Consider the following 21,946-nt stretch of genomic DNA (forward strand, 5'->3'; position numbering starts at 1 on the left):
ATTAACTGTCTACCCAAACATTTGTATGTATTATTACGTCTAACAATATTATTATAATGTATTATTAAATGTTATTTTATGCCACTATGATCGTGGCCTAATTGAGCAACGATGACAATGCTTAGGGGAAGGACAATAGGAAGCTGGTCCAGGGTGAAGCGTGTGCAGCTGTGGAGGATGAGCGAGCCAGCAAGAAGCAGCAAGGACGAGATGGGAGCGAGCAGAGGAGCAGAAGGTCACCTGGAATGAGCTCTGGACAGCTGGACAGCTGCCCTATCCGTCTGCGACGAGGTACCCTCGTGCACACCCTCAGCTGCTGTCAGAAAGCCCTGGGCGAGGGGCCCTACCGCTGGCAACAGGACCAAGTCCGAAAACCAATCGCGAACACGATCTGCAGTCGGATCGGCCACTGCAAGCACCTTTGCCCAGCAAAGAAGATCATCATCAGAGCTGGGGATAAGCCAACACCATCAGCGAGGACCTCCACCACTGGCCTTCTCACAATTGCACGAGACTGGGAGCTGAAAGTTGACTTTGGGAAGCGGCTTACGTTCCCGGAGGCTGTAGCAGTGACATCTTTGAGGCCAGACATGGTGCTGCAATCTCAATTCTCCAGACAGGTCATCGTCTTGGAACCGATGTCCCTTGGGAGGACCGCATTGAGGTAGCCAACGAGAGGAAGAGGGCGCAATACCAACAGCCGCTGGAGCAGATGGGTGGTCAGCTCAGTGTGAGCCCATTGAAGTGGGGTGTGGAGGGTTTGCCGGCCAACCCCTTTGCAGGGTCTACAGCCACCAGGGGCCACCAGGTGGAGGGCCATTAAGACCGCCACTGAGGCAGCCGAGAGGGCCTCTAGATTGCTGTGGATCAAGAGAAGCGATCGGTGGGTGAACAAAGCTACCTGGACACAACCTCACCTCGGCTGGATCGCCCGTGTGAGGGTGTCTGATGTTGAACGACCCAAAACACCCAGTGACCCCGGTCTACATCACTGATGATGTGTCCAGGTGCATCGCAAGATGTATTCTTCAATTATATTATATTATATTGTATTATTAAATGTTATTTTATGCCACTATGATAGTAGCATTATCGAACCACTACATAGAATTCAATTGTTATTGATTTGGAATTATATCAATTATTTCTCTGCAAATTAATCAACTAGAATGTCTTGATTGTGACAGCCCTAGGCAACAACAGATTCGTAAAAAAATGTTGCAACAATTCATAGGAATACGACAAGATCAAATGCAAACGTGGTGTTGCGTGACGATTTAATTGTGTTTCGCAAATTTCTTGCAAAGTGGCCCCAATTTGGCGAGAACGCCGCCCAACTGGCAACCTCGTCTCGAGGGGCGGGGCTTCGGAGGTGACGTTTTTACGGAAGTACACCGCACAGCCCCGCGCCAGACGAGCATGGCGTCCCCCTGACCGAGCGGCTTCCTCCAGCATCATCTCTCTTTGTAAATACGCTTTGCTGACATGAATGTGCTTCCCGCAGCAGCAGCTTTTCATTTTCCGTGGGAAATCAGTCCTGGCGCACTGCGGGAGGGACAAGCAGTGAGGACATTCGGCAGGTTAGTTGTTTAATACACTGGTTCACAACGCGGGGTCCTTCGTTGAGCTACAGGTGGGTCCTCAGCAAAATGATTAATAGTTAAGATTCGCCGTTAGCGAATGTACAATAATGACTGTTTTTCCACTGTGATTTCGCTGTTATCTTCCGAACTATAGTATAGACAGCTATGTAAGTTTGGACCGTCTCATATCTCACAACATATCTACGCAAGTAGTTGTTTTTGATGTGGCCCTAAATGCTCTTCTGCACAAGAATAATGAAGTTCAGCCTCATATTCGTAAATCGCATCCGTCCCTGTCGGATCAACATTTGAGTTGGGTGTTACCGAGCACTATGCTCCCCAACCTTCTCTCTCTAATACATCAATCAACGACCAAGGTATTATACTATGTAAAAATGGTTACCTGTAGAATACATTTGCTTCTTCATTTGTTCTGTTGGGAGAAATCTAGTGCTTACGTTTTGGTAAAATGGCCGGAAAACTTTATTTGTTTTGTGACTTCTCTTGTAGACTACTTGTACCCTATCTGCCACCTCTTGTTGTGAGAAATAGGTTCTGTCGCCGAAATGGACTTTGTGTCGTTGCTTACCACTAGATGTTGATAAACGTGCCGTTTCCAGACTGACGTCCTATCGACCGGAAGAGTCCAGGGCTACCCTGGCGGCCCAGCGTGCAGCAGTGCAGCACCAGGTGCTCATTCGAACCTTATTCGTGGAGCCATTTGATGTGATCATCGGGGCCCAGTACATAGTTCTGGGTGAGATTGAAAACGGAGAAGGTAAGGACCAATTTAGGGTCACTGTAACTCAACCACTTTGCCTATTCTATTTAATTGGTCATTTATTAATGGTTAATTAACTTTTGTGTATAGAAATGTGACAGCTTGTTGCCCTCCATATTTTATTTTCTTGTCGTCATTTCACAGATGGTGTCGTGACGATCCGCGCCCGTGTCCTTAACTGTGTCGATGGCGTGAACCTTGCCCTCCTTCAGAAAGCTGTCAATGAACAGAGGAGCTTCTTTGCGGAGCGTGAGGGCAAGCAGAGTGACTTACATCCTGCTCTGGAGCCTACCTGACCCGCCTCTGTGTTCGTTAACATTCTCACCGTCGGAAAATACGGCGATAACTTACAATTACAACACAAACTCTACAAATATCTGCCGGGATGCCGCTTATCTGGGTCTTGGTTCCGATGGCAGATATCAGACAAAGGGTTACACAAACAGAGCTCCGTAAAGATTTTAAATGTGAGGACACGTTCACCAGCTCTGTCCGATGATATCGACATACGACTGTGACACTTATAAATGTAATATAAATATACATATATATTTGAAGAATAGCTTTGGTCCACGATTCAGCCTTCACAGGAGCAGTAGCCAACTTTGGCAATGTTGGTGTAGTTTCTATGCCTGCTTTTAGGGGTCGCTATTTGTCGCTTATTGATGGTGTGTATAGAATAAAATAACGGATCCCCCCCTATTGTACAAAATATGTGCTCTAAGTGTATTTGTCAATTAGAAAACAAGATCTTTTTTTTTTGTTTGTTTTTATAAAGCCTTAAAACTAGCTGTCTGTAGTCTCATATTGTTCATATCGAAGCTGGGAAACTGAGAATTGAAAGAAGATATTATAACAATGTTGTATTTTTGTATATTGTACAGTTGTTTTTTTTCTTTGCATAGATTGATTTTAGATTGGTGCGTGGTCTGACATCACCCTTTACAGTATCTCTAATACTTTACCTGAGCAAACAAGTAATCTTCCACATTTATGTTCAGAAAGGTTATTTTATATATTCTTGTTACTATCAGTAAAAGTGAAAACAATAAAGATAGTAGCCAAGCAAAACGTTTTATATCCATAAGGTTCTGCCAATCTTTCCAATTGATTTAGTGTATTTTTAAGTGCAAATTGCATTGGCCCATTATTTGTAGTATGGTTTCACCAACTACTTCTGACCAAATTCTGTTATAGTTATATTTCATGAAATGGGTCTGAAGAAAATGTACCCCCAACATGGATTGTCTCTGTAGTATAAAGAACCAAGGAGTCAGCTGGCGTTGCCACATAAATTTAGTTTATTAATATTTGTTTCTTCATTAGGTATCAAACAAGATTTAATTGAGATTGAACAGTGTCAAGGAGAGCCCGTGGATAATACATCAAAAATTAGTCTTGTGAATAGCATTGCACCGTGTCCCAATATCCCTAATATATGGAATGCCAACAAAAAATATCACAAATTTCTTATGTGCTTTCCTTTTTAAGTTTCATCAAAAATACTTCTGCCCATGTTTGACAAGATGAGTAAACAAAAGCTATCCACATGCAGCAATCATTGTAACACGTGCAGCTGAACCACACATTTCCTGAGTCAAAAACTGACTTATACAAATTATATTTGATAAGGTTTTTAATCCTTCAATAGCAAAGCACACCACTCACCCCAGAAACCTGAATACAAGTTGTAAACACATCTAGTATCTTGGGTATTGATGAGAAGAGTACATAGGGACATAATTAGAATCTTTGGAAGATGTAGCCATCATTGGTAGGCCTGAGGCTGGGTCTTTCTTGGCGCGATCCAGAGCCTGCTTGTAGTTGATCTTCTCCTTTGTGAGCGGGTCTGTGATCTCCTTGGCATAATTTGTTTCTATCTGTAGATCCCTCAGCATGCTGCTGTCAATCATTTTGGCTCCGATGGCCTCAAGGATGGTTACACGCCCACCTGTTTTGGGGTTGACCAGCCCTCCTGTCAGGTGCTGTGCCTCCATGTAGCGAGTGGCAGTTTCCTTGGGCATCCAGCCTTTCTGGACAGCTTCTCCCACAGACAAACATTCTCTGGTCATGGGGTCCTCCACACCAGTGAAGGACTTCTGGGCATTGAGTAGCCTTTGCATCTGACTAGTCTCAATGAGGCCCCTATCGGCCGCTTTATGGACTGTATACCTCTCTTTGGTGTTGATATCAATGATGCCTCCTGTGACAACTTGAGCTTCCAGAAGCCTCTGGGCTGTAGTGGTGTCTATCAGTTTACGCATGGCGGCACTGCGTATTGTAAAACAGGTGTCTGTGTTTGTATCCATAACCCCAGCAATTGGGTATATTTCAGCATTAGCAGCGGCTGTATTAGTGGTGGATTTGGGGAAGATTGAGTTAATTTGTGGCCGTTTCTCATTGTTTCCTGCCACCAGCAGGGCAAATTCTGAGATGGGCATTTTGCCATCTTTGTATTTTTGCAGGTCATACTGCGTGAGCCAACCTTCCCTCAGAGCATTTTTGATGGAGTATTGCTTGCCACTCTTCCGATCCTGGATCACCGTTGTCTCACTATCACGTCCCATTGAGGTTATCTCCTCCCAGTCACACTCAAGCTCCTGCAGGTGGATGTACTGTTGACGATCGATCAGGCCCTGCCGGTAGGCATCATACGGAGACATGTCCTTGCCTGTGTCTGGATCCAAAATGGTGATTTTAGTGGAGACATTGGTCTCTGTGGTCCTACTTTCTGTATTTTCTTCTTTCTCTAGATCTTGGAGCAGCTCTCGTATGGTGCCGTCTTTCGTGTGGATCTTGTCCTTTTCACCCAGGATTTCCCTCTCCAAGCGCTGGACATCTGACTCCATCTTGACGCTCCTCTGCCTGATAATCTGGGATCTCTCACTCATCAGCCTGGACTGTTGTTGGAATGACAAGCTAATATCATGTTTTTCAGCTACAAGATTCTGTAATTCACGATTGAGATTTTCCCTTTCCCTCTGGAGTTTGTCTTTGTTCAAGATAAGGTTGGTCTCCTCCTGTGAATTGCTTGACTTGGAAGAAACCAGGAAATTCATTTTGTCAGAGAAACGTCTGATTTCCTCCTCCACGTCCTGTCTTGTAAACCTCTCCTGGGTTACTTGTTCCCTTAGGCGATCCCTCTCAGCCTCCACAGCCTGGTCTTTCTCAACACGGACAACCTCCTTGTACACCGTCTTTTCACCAGACTTTTCCCGTTGCAGGATTTCAAGCTTAGCATTGATGTTCCTGATATCCCTATGGAAACGGACAACGTCATTTGTCTCCTTGTCCATGTCTGACCGCAGACCGTTTGTCATCCTCTCCAGTGTGGGGTCTCTCTCAACTTTCAGCACCTCTTCAACAACAATGCACTCCTCGACTGGAGGTGGAGCATTTTCCAGCTGTTTAATTCTTATTCTGATTTCTCTGAGATCAGACTCTGCTTGAATCTTCCTTTGGTGTTCATCACTCTCCCCTAGAATCCTCTCTTTATCCTCCACCTTGCTTCTTAGCTGCTGCAACTCCAAATCAATTTGACGACGGGACTTTACTTCCTCATCAAGGCTTCTACCCAGCCTATCATGTTCAGCTATCTGCCTTGGGTCTTTCTGTAGGCGCAAAACCTCCTGCACAACCACCCTTTCCTCAGGTTTCTGTCTCTCCAACAGGATGTGTTTGTTTTGCAAGTCGAACACCATCTCTTCAGTGGTACGCCGCAGCTGTACCTCTTCGCGCACCTCCTTTCTTAAGCGGCTTGCTTCTTTCTCCAGAAGTGGATCATCTTCGTACCTGATGACTTCTCTTGTGACTAGCCTGGTCTCTACCTTGGACTTTTCAGCCTTCCATTCATCTCTCTCCTTCCTGAGGAGCCTCAGTTGCTCCTGAATGGAGCTGTAAGTGCTGTGTAGATTGCTGACTTGGACATTGAGCCTCTGAATTTCCCTCTCATTTTCCGGACTCCTCTCCTCCTTCACCACTTCATTTAGGACTTCCCTTAGCTCCACTCGGGGCTTCTCAGAACGAAGGACAGTCACATCAGATGTGATGAGGGTGATCTGCCTATCCAGATCAGACCGTTTCTTGTTGGAGTCCTGTATGTCTTTATTCAGGCGTATTATCTCCATCTCTGTGTTTGGATCTATGCGGTATATCTCGTTAACTATTTCCTTTACCTCTATTCTTGGTTTCCAGTCCTTAACTTCATGGTACCGATTTTGGAGTTCTGAAAGCTCTTTTGTCAAAGTGCTGCTTTCTATTATTTCGTCCTCAAGGGTTGAGCGAATCTTCTTAGATTCGTTTATAAGCTCAGGATCTTGTTCAATCTTCTTCACTTCCTTAGTAATAATCTTGGGCTGGATGGTGGGGATGATCCTCTCCAGTGCATTGATTTGGCTTCTTGTCTGGAAAACTTCATCATTGATGAGCTTGCTCTTACTGGTCTCGTCGGAAATCTCAGTCTCAAAGGTCTGAACGGCTCTCAGCATCCCTGGATCTTTTTCCACTTTTATTACTTCTTTCTTCACCACCTTTTCTTTGATTGGGGGCTTCTTCTGCTGGAGGAACGTGACCTCTGTCTTCATCTGAATGGATTCCCCGTCTCTCAATCTAATATCATCCCTCATCCGTGTGATTTCGACTTTCAATTTGGCTGCCTCTACATCCAGCTGGGGGTCCTTCTCAAACTCTGTCACCTCTCTTGTCACTAGTTTTGGTGGGGTGTTTTTAATGGTGTCTTCCAACGTAGAGATTTTGCTGTTGATTAGCTCAATCTCACTCTGGGCCGTGCTGCGCTTCAGACTCTCCTGGTGCAATGCACTTTGTAGATCCAACAGGTCTGTTTCCATCTTTGGGTCACGGTAGTACTGCAGCACTTCTTTCTCCTCCACCCGCTCCACTCCTCTTCGACTCTTCAGTGACAGCAGCCGTTCCTTGAATGTTCTCAGGTCCGTCTCGGCATGGGCATGTCTGTCCTTCTCATCATACAACTCTTTTTTCAGACCGTCTACTTCAAAGCTCATTCTCTGCTGGCTCTCAAGCTGCACCTGTTGCTGTGCCACCATCTGAACCTTCTCTTCATTCTGTGGAAAAATAAAATAAAGATTTTTTTTTTTTGTCATGTCTTTTTATTGAGAAGATATTTTTATGGAACATAGTTATGTCCCATCGATGAAATCAGGAAGTTTTCAACAAAATAAATAAAATGATTCAAGTCTTTGAATTTTACCAGTGCCATGAGATTCGTAGCCATGCCCATCTGATTGAGGCGCTGGTTATTTTCAGCGGATGTTTCAGCATAGAGGTTAACCAGAGCCTTCTCCTAAAATGATGAAAAGCCATATATGCAATATGTCAGCTATGTTTAAATTACTCATTCATATAGTTGCAAAAGTCTGAAACATTTAATGTTACCTGTTGCTGAACCGCATCAGAAAGCTTTGAAGCATTAGGTCTGTCGGCAGCTGTTTCATAATCCAGGCTACTGCTGTATTTATACTCATTGGTATCATACTCCTGTTCAGATGTGAAAAGCAATTCAGTTTTCCAAATATGAATAATCATGACTGATTGAAGCTTAAATTTTTTGTACATGCATTATAGTCATTTAGCAAGGTAAAGTAGCCTCCTATTGTCCAGGGTTTCCCCTTTATTCCCTTCAAAAACACCAAAAGCAATACTGTCATATTATCGTTTGGATCACCTTTCTATTGCTGCCCGACTGTTCTGCGGCTTGTTACTATGTTCTATTCACAAGTCTTACATTGAGCAAATTCTGCAGGTCTTGAGACAGATCGACCATCCTGTCCATGTCATCTCCCTTCCTCTTCAGGTCATCCATTACCCGCTGCAATAAAAACGCAAGAGATTAAAAAAAATCACCAATGAAACAGGACGATCGCATTCTATCCTGAAGGGAAAGATATAGTATCATCCGCTGCTCTCTCAGGAAGGAGAGGTGCGCTCTGTGGGCCATTCTTACCTCTTGTGATCTCTGCTTTGCAGTGACCTCTGTTATGCTATCACTGGGGCTGATCTGGTTCACAGGCAGGTTGTCCAGGTAGGAATTCAAAGACTTGCGTGAGGACTGGAAATCCAGGTTCTTGTTTGAAGCCTCTTGCAAGATGTTTTCTCTGGAAAGATCAGGGTATCCATCAGACATTTTGTTTGAGCTAAAGGTTAGTTGATGAAATAAAAGGCTGTTCTCTCTAATTACCCCATCCATTTAAAGCGTTGTAGTGAATCAACCCAAGAAAATTTCAGGAGATTTCCATGTCCATTTTAACCTCACCTCTCCTTCAGCTGGTTGCTAACATTAGCATAGCGGTTCTGTAGCTGCTTGACTTGGGTTCCCTGGCGCCGGATGTCCGGGCAGTATTCCTGGTAGCCTTTCTCAAGGGAGCTACACAGTTGCTCAGTGACCTCCAGATCCTGACCCAGCTTCTTTATATCATCCTGGCTCCCTGCAACCTGCGCATGCAGGTTCTGTACAGATAAAGAGAAAGTATGTTGGGCAAATAAGCAGAAACCATGACTTATTACAAACATTAAGACATTGCCTGTTCCAAGTCTCCCTTTGTGGCTGCCCAACAAAATATTAGAAGGAATAACAATAGACGTGTTAGCTTGCTGAATAGCATAGCATACAAGATAGCATACTTTTCTTAGCTGTAGTTCACGGTCAACTAAGTAGTTGAAGCATGCTCAGTAGTTTAATTCAAATATCCAATAATGCTTTAGAAGTGTGGTTAAGTTGCTGAACGGTCACTGAAATTGCAAACTCCTGACCTGAATATTTTGGGTGCGTTTCTGGAGTATGTTTGGCTCATCAGGGATGGCGCCATCTTTACAGAGCGCTTTCTCAAAACCAGAAACAGCGCCGTCCACCTTCTCAATCTGCTTCTCCAGTTTGAGAGAAGCATTTGCCCTGAAGAAAATGGATAAATGAAACATCCCATTTTTATAAGATCATCATTCCATGTTCATGATTACACCATCATCCTACCTATTTGTCTTCAGCCAATTTCAGGCCGACCAAGCCTATAGCTTTCAAATGTTTGTACGAAGAAATATCCAATGTAAACAACATAGAAAACCGATGTGCCAATAGAGCCGTATGAAGGTCAGCCTTACTTCTTGGAGTAGAGGTCCACCAGAGCGGAGATGTCGTTGTACTTGTTGTTAGCCAAGCTGAGTTTGAGCGGTAGAGCAGACGTGGTTCCACTGGGGTCTTTGTCCAGCAGGGGTGTCAGGTCAGCCTCGGCTGCATTCTTCTTCTGCTCCAGAGCCTTCAAAGCGATGATCGCATTCTACAAGAGCCAGGCAGAGACCATTTATAGACCTCTCCGTGTCAGTTACATTGTCAGTCTCATGCCTACGTTAGGCGGAATGTTTTGTTTCGTTTGTAGTGCTCTCTTGACAAGCTCTCGCCTCTCTCTCACCTCCTGTTCCCTCAGCCTGTTGGCCAGGTCGCCAGCAGAGTCGTTGCGGTTCAACGGAGTCCGCAGGCGGTTCAGGATGTCCTGCTCAGCCTGGGCCAGCTCATTGTCCATCTTTTGGAGTTGCTCTGCAATGGCCGTTGCTTTGGGGTCCAGTGGAGCACTAGAAACTGGGGCTGCATGGGGCATAATGAGAAGACAGACGGACATTCAGACACATAGATGACTAGTATTATATTGGTGTTAAATTGATAATTGGTAACATATACATAGGTTATGATTGATGCTGATTGTGTAATTGACAACTATACTTCAGACAGATGGCGGGATGGATACTGACCTGCCTGCTGTGACCTGGCGATCTCTGTGTTGTGGTTTTTCAGCGAAGCCACCAGAGCAGCTCTTCTCTTCTTGAGGTCTGCTAGTTCTCCACCCAGCCTTAAACATATTCACAACAGGGAGATTGATTAAAACGTTCCTTCTCATACTCTGGCAATGTACAAATTAATACTTTTCCTTCGTTACATTTCACAGTTTCATGACTCACAGATCCACTTTGTCAACCGCATCTGGGTCGGGTGGTGGGATCATGAAGCAAACACCTGGAAAGGTCTTGGTCGCCCCGTCACTGGATATCACGCTCCAGTTCTCAACGTCCGAATTAGACTTCAGGGTGAACTTGTTCCCTCTGGCGAGAGAGGCCTAGAAGGAGGAGAAAATATATTTCTAGGAGGTGGGGTTTAAGTGGTACTTGTGGTTCTGAGAAGTGTCCACTTTATTGAGTAAAGCCACTGCTAGCCACAGATGATTCATTTTTAGACCTTAAACATATTATATGGCAGTTATAAATGTAGAGATGAAGAGTTAGGTTATGCAAAAAACATGCTTTGTTCAAGCTCTTGAGGGTGAGACCTTGTCTGTTTCCCAGTCACAGAGCGACTCCACGGTGGTGGGTCTCGACGCGGTACCACGCCGCTGCTTCAGGGGAGTGATGGTGGTGCTTCGCTTCCTCAGGTCAGCCAGCTGATCCTCACAGCGTTGGAGGGTTTTGTCCTCCGCCTGAGAGAGACGGGAAACAACAACCGAGACACTGAAACAAATGTGATTGTATATTGTGATTGTGATTTCCGCCTCGCAGAAAGAAAAAATCCATCTAAGCCGGATCTAGTTCAAGTTTTCAACCCCGTGTTGCCAGAAGAATTTGAATGAAACTCTTCACTTGTTTGAAAGAGTGTCATTTTGGGGAAGTTTAGAAATGTTCTCGCAGTCACAATTATTGTCCAAGCTCCAGGCTTCCACACACCTCGAGTTGTAGCAATGCCTCAGAGTTGCTCTTCATGCCGACCGACTTGGGATCCAGACTGTTATTAAGTTTGGTCAGAGTCTCTGACAGTTGCTCCGTGTCCAGTTGGTACTGAAAATGCAAAACATTGGATTTTAAACAACCCTCAATAACGAGGTATTTGTATTGTTTTGTATGTAAGCACTGCAAATCATGTTTACAGTCACAGCTCAAGACAGACCATGTTTGCAGTTGGCAACAAACAAGGATTTAAATTGTTACATAATATCTATATCCAACAATATTTATAGTCATACATTCATACACACATTATGCGTTAACCTAATAGCAGAGTATTTCAAGTTAGAGGTGGTTTAAACATTCCTTACCTTTTTAAATTCCTCAACATTGTCCAGATGCGTCTCTTGACAGATGCAGATATTGAGGAATTTTTGCCACTCAGCCCGTACAGTATCTCTTTGAGCCTGAAACATGAACATTAGTATTGTTGTGCTGGTGTACACGTTGAGTCTTTGAATGTCATCCTATCATTGGAAAACATTTGAATGGATGAAAACATTTTGTGAGGAAGTACAACAACATGGTTTTAGCAAAGATAACAGGGGTTGTCAGCGACAACAACCATCTTGAAGGTTCAAAGACCTGTATGGTGGTGGCGGCGGGGTGCTTCAGCTCTATCAGACGGTCTCCCTCATCCTGGAGCTTGTTGACCTCGGCCTCGTGGGAGAGCAGGCTGTTGTTCTTGAAGTTCTGTTTGGGTGGTCAAGTCCAAGTCGGATCAGTTACAGTTAACATCCTTTCAAATATAAACTAGTCTATTTGGTTCTGGTTCTAAAGCAAATCATACTAAATGTGTCAAGAACTTTCACGTGCACACACATTGAGATTTGCTGTGTGCAAATCAGACATTCTAGCATTCAACTGTCATGCATATCTATCCATATCAAGGCAGCAATTAATGGCTTATACATGTATAATGGCTGCTGACTTCCCCCAGGGTTCAAGAACATAAAGGGGATCATGGGATCCAACAAGTGTTGGCCTAAAGTTAACCTTGGCCTTGTTTTAACTAACCTGTTTCAGCATTTTCTGCACTTTATATCTTTATATATAATATATGCTTTCATGGCCTCCCGTCGAGAGGTTCTATGACCTTGTGCACGGTTCGACCTCTAGTCAAGAAAGAAACACAAGAGTCCCGACCTCGTACTGCCTGCGAACGTCTGGGGGATCGGCCATGCGGTCGCTCCAATCTTGCTTCTTGATCTTGTCCTGCTCCTCCCCCAGGAAGGCCAGCTCCTTATTGCAAGCATGCATGTATTCGTAAAGGCTGCTCAGGTAGTGGTGCCGCCACTTGGAGTTGTCCTGAGGGGATGTAAATATTGACACCATAAGACAGACTGTATGTCCACATAAACATAGCTGCAAATCATTTTCCGTTTCAAGGGAAACTGCAAAATGTTCTACAAAGGTTATGCAGTAAGTATCAATAAATAGAATTTATGGTATTTCTTGACATGTACGCACCAGCAGGTTGTTGTATTGTTTCTTAAGGACGGTGTACTGCTCCTAAAAGACAGGATAGTCAGAATGCATAAGAGTAGGTCAGTCTTCTTACATTTGCCAAATATGAAATTAGCACTGCCAACAAAGCACTGTTACCTCTGCGACACACACACACACACACACACACACACACACAAATCTCCTACAATAGAACAAGCTAGGAGAAATATCCCTATATGATCCACTTTACTGTTGTATTGTGAATGCAGACCCTAAAAGAACATGAAGAAGAACGTTGAGAACACAACTTTTGTTACCTTGCTGCCAGCCGAACTGGGACTGAGCTGCGAGTTGTAGGCCTCAATCTCCTTGTGGAGAATGTTGTGGGAGGCGATCTGCTTCTTCAGATCGTCCATGGTGGGGCCGAACTCCTCCAAGTTGACCTCTTTCTGCAAGAAGTCCATACAATTTGAGAATGATCAGCATCTTGCTCAGTTCATGATTCATAACGTGACTCGACTGCACGGCCAAATGTCCACGTGGAGATCTGCACTTACCTGCTTTTGGTTGAGCACGGGACCCCAGTCAATTCTGGGCATTAGCGACACATCGCCGATGATATCATAGACCTCCCTGTAGAAGCTGCAGTCCTTCAGCCAGCGCTCATGGAGGTGGATAACGCTGGAGATCAGCAGAGAAGAAAGGTGGAGTTTAAGATGGAGAACGACTGAGATCATACGCAGGTAGTTTAATTTGAATTGAGGTTTAAACCACAGGCTGGTGATATTGTATCCCCATAAAACTGGGGGCCAAACTCACTCGTTCTCGATCTCCTTGCCCTGGGGGTGCTTGAGCTTCTTGACCTTGTCCACGTTCAAGAAGAGGTCCATGAGTAAGCCCTCGGCCTCCCCAAGTTTGTCCGATATCTCGTTCTGGTGCTCAAAGGGCCGCTTCTTGGTCTCATTCTCCGCGTCCTGGAGAAAAATGTAAACACCAACATATTAGAATTTTGAGAGAACTAACCTCCAGAGACAGTGTATTCCGGGTTCAAGGTGTGTGTGTGTGTGTGTGTGTGTGTGTGTGTGTGTGTGTGTGTGTGGGTGTGTGTTCCTACCACAGTGAGCAGCTCTTCAGCCCTGAGGATGTCTTGCTCCACCGTGTCTGCGTTCTTCTGCATGTTGGCGATCAGCAGCACCAGGCTGCTGGCCTGGGCCCTGGAAGGAAAAGAGCAGCAGTCAAAAATTTGAGAATTCCCAGGAACGTGGGGAAATCATGACTTTGATTAAAAAGTAATTGAAAAAACATTCTGGTCAATCTGTGGGGTTTGGGGTGTGCAGTTTGGGGCCGAAATTACCACGCTCAGACGTTGTGTGATATGGATCCGGACGTGCGGCTGATGAGATCAAGATTAACAGCTCTCAGATCAAAATAACCTCAGAGCTCTTACTGATTGGATTTACCCCAAAAGAACTTCCATCTCACTATATCCCTGTTTCGCTCTCGCAATAATGTTCTCAGTGAGTAACATTGTATTGGAAGTGTATTTTATTTACTGTACATACAATATATCATATATTGCAAATTAAAATTATATGTACCTAAAAATGTAACTTATATTAGTTTCTATTATTTAATTTACATTATTTATAAATATTTATATATATTATTTATAAAATTGTATTATTTATTTTTCCTTTTTTAATGTATATTTTTGTACAGTGTAATACAAGGCGAGAACCTAATTGACATTTTTGTTGCAGTACAGAGTGTGATGTGGGTGTGGCTAGTCCCTCCCCGCCACACCCTGAGCATTTCCAAAATTCATTCCACGTCGGTCACGCCGTGACTGTCGGCTTTGTTCTGCTGCTCATAGACCCATTGTTTCATTCAGAAAAATGTACAATGACAGTTTCAGCTAATACACCACACACACACTCATACAATAAACTAGATAAACATAGGTGAAGGCATTCATTAATTTTGGTCAGAATAGTGATCTTAACTGTGAATTACATTGGCCATATATGGACTTGTTGGAACATAACACAATGTATTTTAACGTTTTTGAATAAAGACACATTTTGTTCACGACATTTTCTCTCAAATACAAATACAGTTCAGACAGGAAAAAGAAAGCTGGAGTACTTTTCTCCTTGATGAATTACAGCAAAACCAAGAGCAAACATGTCATTCATCAAACAAAAACTAAAGTTTCAATGGGTTTCTCTTGAGCCTTTCATACACTCTATACCACTACACGCCCTAGAGGCATTTTCTAGGTCTTTTTTTTGGACACAATTGATGATATAAAAATGAGAATGAAATTCCACCTGTATCACATGCACGCTGCTATTTCGGGCGTCATCATCATCAATGTGGCTCTTGAATAAGATGTCTTTTTTGGGGGGGAGGAAATTAGGGCTCCCATGAAGCCATTTGGGTCTTCTGTTTGAGTGGTTTGCACTGGCAAGTCATGCTTAAAGGTTTGCCTGAGGCCCATTGGCCGGGCAAGGCCCAAGCTTTCAGGGTGCTTAAATCCACATTACATACAATCTGTCTTCTCAACGTGGTGAATTGTCCTTGATCTTAGTAACCACAAAAGTACTTTACAACACGCCAAACATTACACGGAGCCCAACGGGGATTACATTTTGGACCTTCAGCCGCCTGAAGGTCAACATATTCTCCCACAATAATTTGCCATAGTGAACAATTTAAAACTTACTTTATAATAGAGTTCATTTTCCACCAGGGTTGACCTGCTAAACTCCCATCTTCCCACCTGTCTTCCCTTTACCTTCAAGCAGTGTTCATTACCCGACCCCGCCCTTAGGGTTCGGCCGCCGCCCTCTTTCTTTTGTTTGTCTCTGATTGCCAGCCGCTTTGTTAAATCTCCTTTCTTGTTTCTATGTTGAAAAGCCATGGCAAAGATACCACGGGAGAGCGCGTTACCTTGGGAGTTGCTGCCAAAACCAGAAAGGCTTGCGATGTCGTATTCTCGAAAATTTTATTTATTCTTTCAAGTGCGTTTTTTACGAACTGAAGTCCACTGAAGTGGAATAAGACCTCCGACTCACATGCTGATCTACTTACAGAGCATTAAAACCCATGAACCTGCGCTGAGAGAATCTGATTTACGACGAGCCCCAACGCCCAAATTACAGCATTGTAACCAGCGAGCGAATGGCGTTGCGGTAAAGTGCGGGATAAGTTCTTTAGCACCGTTCTTTGAATCCAAGACATTTGAGGGTATTTTGAGGGACATTTGCTTTTTTGGGATGTGAATCTGTGCTTTTTATTTATTCATGGGAAGAATGATGACTGGATGGAAGGGAAGAGAAGAGAGAAGTCGTGTAATTCATTAACCACTAAAAAAAAATCCCATCACAAACGCGTATGACTGTATTTATTATGATGGCCAACTAATAGTTCTCACTTTTGATGTGAAGCTTGAGCCTAGATTGATGAACACAGAGCTGCTATTCTGGGTGGAACTGATGAGTTAGCGCAGCCTTGCAATTTGGATCTTGCAACGCAAGAGCTAATTTCCAGTATTTACTACTTTGAGGGTCTATCGGGGTCTATGTTAGGTTGTGTTTGTGTATGTATGTGTGTGTGCGTGTGTGTGTGTGTGTGTGTAAATTGGCCTCAATTCCTCTGTACCTGTTGCTGCCTCAAGTGCATTGCATTGATTGACCGATTGATTGATTTATCTTTTTTATTTTGGACTAGAGTTAAGAAACAATAGACAAGAAATACAAAAAGAATACCACTAAAAATTACAAATAAAATTAAAGAAATGATTCGGCAAATTCTTCACAAAAAGAAATAAATTGGTCAGCAATGGCAAAATAGGCCAGCCACTGTAATAAACTATAAGTTAATCATAATAAGCTGTTGTGTCAAATAAACATAACAATTACATAGTTATAACAATAATGTGACAGTTACACTGTTACAGCTAAATGTGTGAAACACATTTTGAAAAAATATTTAAAGAAATCCATAATTTACTTTTCAAAATATGCAGCAGTTTTTCTTAGTAAGGTACATTTCAATAAAAGGAAATAGAATAGCAGCAGGATGTTACAACAAACATCTAATAAATCAATAAATAAACAAACAAAAGAATAAATACATATACAATAGATGAATAAATGGTAGTTTAATATTATGTATCTTTTAACTTAAGAAACCTGGCCTCTCACAACGGGACTTCATTCTTACTGTACTCAACCTGTTTTGGTAAAAAAAAATGATGATGGAACCCGCCAGACGCGCCTAGCGCCCGCAGAGCAAAAGATGGCTGCCACCGTGATTCGTGAATGACCTCTTCGAAGCATCACGTCACCCGCCCCCACACACACACACGCACGCACGCACGCAGGCACGCACGCAGACACACACACACACACACACACACACACACACACACACACGAGTGCTTTTAAATGCCAAGACCTCAAGGCTTCCATCGACTCTACATGGCAGTACACGGTTGAATCTATTATCACTGCCTCCACTTTTTGGCTTTTTCCTTGAGTGTTACTTCTAAAAGACTGGATTTACTTCCAAAAGAAAAATACTAAGGTAAATAATGATATTGCTTTGTTTGTCAGTACTGGTTTCCAGTGCTTCGACTGGGTGTTGAATAAACCACCATGGGGTGTAGTTGGAGGCCCACACCCACAGAGCAGCAGAGCGGTAGAACCGGACTGGCCCATCCCTCCATTCCTCCTTCCCTCCTTCCCTTCTTCCCCTATCCAGACACAAGGTGAAAAGATGGCTTTCTAGAACCTTCAACCTTTTCTTTTTTCTGGTCAATTCAGGTGATCCCTGTTGGGAACACTTCACGGTTCTGCCCCTGCTCCAGAACGACGGACAGGCGGTCGACAGCGAAGGAAATGGACTCAATCCACTTCTACATTTCATTCTATATTAGCGTGGGGCTGTGCCGGCGACAGAACCACCAGAACCTGCTCCGCCCCACCACAGTCACACCCCTTCGGCTGGAAAATGAAACGGCTGGCGGTCTGACGGGTCGACTTGCAGTCAGTAAAACTATTTGATGAACTCTACAAAGACCGGGAAGACAACCTTGTGTTTGTGTATCTATCAAAATCCAGACTTATGTAGTATTTCAATGTAGAATTGCTGACTTGACACAGACAGATTTGAAAAACGTGACATGTCTAATGATCACGGTGAAAACATGGCTGGAGTTCTCCAGTATTTTCGCTGTGGTTTAATTGGGCACTAAAATCCTTCGACTGTACGCTCAGGTTTTCATCCATTGTATCTTTTCGGAAAGATTCTGTTGACATTTTCATTTGGATTCATTTGAATAAAAATGTGAAAATGCCTTGGCAACCAGGTCTGAGAAAAAAGTGACTGAACCTGGTCCTCGGTCGAATGGATTCTTAGGTCATCTTGTAACAAACCCCGATTGTTAAGGTGAATGATGCGATAATGCACATATAGAAAAATAATCCCACAATGCACTGCACGGGAGTCTGCAGGAAACAGGCTTTTAAAAGAAAAAGAATGGGTGTGGTCTCAAGCATCCATACATTTTGGAAGTCTGACACCTTTTGCTTTTAAATGGAATCGAATGGCACAAGAAGAATTTTCAGGAGGTTTGTGACTAGTATTGAGATGTTTATCCTTCATCCTAAATCACTTAAGAAGTAATTTAATGCACACGCACACGCACACACACACACACACACACAAAACGATTTATTTGTGTTTCCATGGCTCGAATATTTGCCCTTAACACACTGTTGGAACCTCGATGTTTACGAAGTTCAAGTCACCTCAGGCCTGGAAACCAACTGGGACCCATGTGCAGAAAATCATTTTTATAAAGCACTAAAACAAGTCGATTTCCACCAAATATCTCCATTCAAAACATCGGCGAGGAGATGAATGAGACTGTGACCGATCTGAAACAACACACACACACACACACACACACACACACACACACACACACACACACACAGACACACATTCTTGTACTGGTATCAAAATGAGGTCAGAGTAAATACACCTGGTTAGTGAGGACCCATGTTTCTGGTGCACTTCTAGACTGAAAAATAGTCAATTCGGAGACTGGTCCCACAAGTGTAGTATAACCAACTTACTCTCGCTCACACACACACACACACACACACACACACACACACACGGCCCTTGGATGTTCAAAAAAAACTCACTTGCTGGTCTTCCCGGAGGTCTTCAGGGTGCTCTCCTTGTCGCTGTCCTTTTTCTTAAACATCCTGGCGTTTCTGGGGATGGAGGCCGAGCCTAAATCTCAGAAAAAACTCTTCTCTCGCTCTCTCTCTCTCTCTCTCTGTGAGTGTCTTCCTCTCCCTCTGGTTCTTTTTTTCCTTCTGAACACACACACACACACTCTGCCCACCTCTCGGGGCTATGATCTGGCTGTGAGTGTGTGTGGGAGTGTGTGTGGCAGGTGTAATGTACAGTGTTGAGAAGTGGCCCCCAGGGCTCGGCCACCGCACCCTACGGGGCCCCGCCCAGGCAGTGGAACATCCATGTGCGCTGCAGCAAGGACTGGACCGACCTGTTTCACGGACTCCTCCTTCGCCTTTTCTTCGCTCCCTCCCGCCGTCCCTGTCCAGATCATGCTGCTTTTTAGCCTCGTTACTCCCATAATTCCCTCAGAAGCGGAAAATTTGCAGTTGGTTTCAATCACGGTTGGGTTTTACATTTAACTCATACGGGGATGAACGGACAGTATTATATGAAATCTGTAAGTTAGGGCTGGGTGATATATAATTATAATATCAATATTGTGACATGAGACTAGATATCGTATCGTAACATTGCGTTATAGTTAAATGTTGTCTTTAAGGCTGCGTTACAGTAAAGTTATGCGATTTTTCTGAACTTTGTCAACTGTTCTAGCTGTTCTGGTCAATGCCCATAATATTCACATTACTTGTGATTGTGTCTCAAATATTTCCTGTGTCTTAATCTTATGAATGCACCAAATACCATTCAAATATAGATATTTCTCCAACAATAGCCTGATATTTAATTTAGTCAATATGGCCCAACACCATTATAGGTCAATGAAAGAGAGCCTGTGCTTTTTGCTAAATACCCAATAATTCACTTAAAGGGCCATCTCAAGAAAATGTCAAATATTTTTACTACTTTTCAAGCTTTGTCCTTTAATTATATACAGTTAAATGTGAACAAATCTGCTAAAAAAATCTGATTTAACACATATATCCGGACAAAAACGGAACTCCTTACTCGCCCTGCTATGCATATTGACGTCTTTGTGCTGCCAATGCTCTGCGTTAAACCACGGCACCTCGGCAAGACTTGGAGACTTTCCCTTGTACGTTACTACGGAAACGAGTCGGTGAGGCCCTCCGCCATACCGCCGGTGCGAGGCACGCGAGCTATCGAGGATAAGGGCGTCTGTCCAGACCACATCAACAATGGCAGATCGGCGAGGAGGAGGAGGAGGAGGAGGAGGAATGCGGCCGGGCGACATTCATTGCAGGACGGGAGGGGGACAGAGAGCGGGCTCATACGCGCAGGCCTTTCTGGGCGCATCGGCAATTAAAGCGGCTCTGATGTTTCGCCAACAGAATGGCTGTGAGTATCCTGGCTTTAACTTAACGCTGCAAGGATTGAATTATTGAAAAATGATTCATCCTAGGCCTCCGATCCCTCGACGCGTCTCATTCAAGAAGGCCAATTAATATTAACTTCTAAGTGATCAAGTACCTTTTTCTTCGGTAGGTGAGTTCAAGGGGTCGGTTTTGATGCCCAGAGGAAATGTAACTCTTAAAAAACATTCACGTCCTGAAGCAAGCTTGATGTTGCTCGGGATGGTAGAGTGTGTTTTTCGACTAATGGCTCAAACTCAGGCCATATCGGAGGAAACTAATGAGACATCTGCCTCCATAACTCGTCCCTGCAACTGAATGACCTTGAAAATGACCAAGGCACTTAACCTTCACGCCACTTCAACCCCAAACCGTGATTGATTGAAAGATTGGATCGATATGACTCTTCCTCCATCCTCTGACGCCGTAGTTATGCATCAATGTGAAATGGGCGTCACCTTCCTTTTTGTTTAGGAGGTGACGCGAGTCAGAGGACACGAAAATGCCGAAACCCAACACCGCTCGGTAGAGTCGGAAGAAGAACAATAGGGGAAGCAGAAGAGAGAGGCCCAGCATTCCTGTTGTAGCACTCTTATGTGGATTTTGAAACGGCTTAGAATATAGACTTGGAATTCTGACGGGCTCCAAAGACCACCGGCTCTAAGGAGTTAAGGAGGACAGCAAGCTACAGTGGAGGCCGCACAAGTTAAATCCCAGTCCCTAACTTAATTTGAAATTGCAGAGAAAAATCTTGAAGGAATCCGGGACAGAGGCACAAAGATGTGGGAATCAAACATGAAAGGCAATATTAATCTTCCCTTTAATGGGACTCTAATCTAATCTAACACTAAATCTCCCATTGAAGTGAAGGCAGAACATATTTTTATCTTTTCATCCAGCACCTGGGTGTGTCCATCTCTGTACTGTGAGAAGCACTTAGCACTGTGCACAGTACTGACCTACAGACAATACCAGGTATACACCCGAGCTGTGATCAAAATACATTTTTAACCCATGCCTCACCGAGCTCACCTTGTTGGTTCTCTTAAAGTACTTTGTGTTGACCAATGGTCTTTTTTTATATATATATATTTTTTTTTTTTTTTAAGGGTGGATGTTTAAACATACATGATACATACTTTCGCCAATTATAATTAGGAGATAAAACATATTTACACATTTCAGCTCTTAATAAAAGCACAAAAATATTTCAGGAAACCGTTTCGGGCAGGTATGCGGAAGCTCAGCTCAAGCACAAGACACATAGCAAAACTGTACAATTGCAAATGAGTAATCAACTATACTGCATTTCTAGGAATGTTAGAATTTGTTTGTGTGTCTGGAGTGTCAAAGGAATGTCCTTGGGAGTTGAAGAGACAGAAGACAGACTGTCACCACTTAAAAATGTGAATAGTTTCCAGACTGTTCTATGTAGAAAAACATCAATGTGAATTTATAGTGTACAATATATGGTATATACTGTGAGTGTGTATCTGCAGGACACTAGTGTGTCAAACTTGTGTAAATTTGATTTCTTCCGAGGCAATTGGCTGCCAACACACGGGGATCACGCCCTGCTGTGGCATCTCACGCAGGTCTTCCACATACACACCCAAGAGTGACAAGGAAAGTAACGACATTCGAGAAACTTTTACGCATTCAAAAAGATCTGAAGACCAGACGCAAGC

General features: G+C 43.7%; 2 protein-coding genes across 2 annotated transcripts; one reads left to right on the plus strand and one right to left on the minus strand.

Annotated features, from left to right (window-relative positions):
* The first annotated feature begins 1,428 nt into the window (after positions 1-1,428).
* On the plus strand, positions 1,429-3,345 carry ten1 (TEN1 subunit of CST complex). Its single transcript, XM_079999833.1, has 3 exons — positions 1,429-1,580; positions 2,204-2,361; positions 2,509-3,345. Exons 1-3 carry the CDS (start codon positions 1,486-1,488, stop codon positions 2,658-2,660), a joined length of 405 nt encoding a protein of 134 aa, XP_079855959.1. The 5' UTR covers positions 1,429-1,485; the 3' UTR covers positions 2,661-3,345.
* Positions 3,346-3,679: 334 nt separating this feature from the next.
* evpla (envoplakin a) lies at positions 3,680-18,979 on the minus strand. Its single transcript, XM_079999531.1, has 22 exons — positions 18,828-18,979; positions 13,724-13,823; positions 13,429-13,583; positions 13,167-13,290; positions 12,927-13,058; positions 12,631-12,672; positions 12,307-12,468; positions 11,746-11,853; positions 11,472-11,567; positions 11,104-11,214; positions 10,713-10,859; positions 10,348-10,502; positions 10,141-10,238; positions 9,804-9,976; positions 9,496-9,671; positions 9,151-9,289; positions 8,654-8,847; positions 8,345-8,495; positions 8,126-8,209; positions 7,777-7,878; positions 7,592-7,684; positions 3,680-7,445 (listed from the first exon to the last, which is right to left on the minus strand). Exons 1-22 carry the CDS (start codon positions 18,887-18,889, stop codon positions 4,065-4,067), a joined length of 5,985 nt encoding a protein of 1,994 aa, XP_079855657.1. The 5' UTR covers positions 18,890-18,979; the 3' UTR covers positions 3,680-4,064.
* Between the last annotated feature and the right edge of the window lie 2,967 nt (positions 18,980-21,946).

The sequence above is a fragment of the Zeus faber genome (assembly GCF_960531495.2).
Source record: "Zeus faber genome assembly, chromosome: 4".
NCBI lineage: Eukaryota > Metazoa > Chordata > Actinopteri > Zeiformes > Zeidae > Zeus > Zeus faber.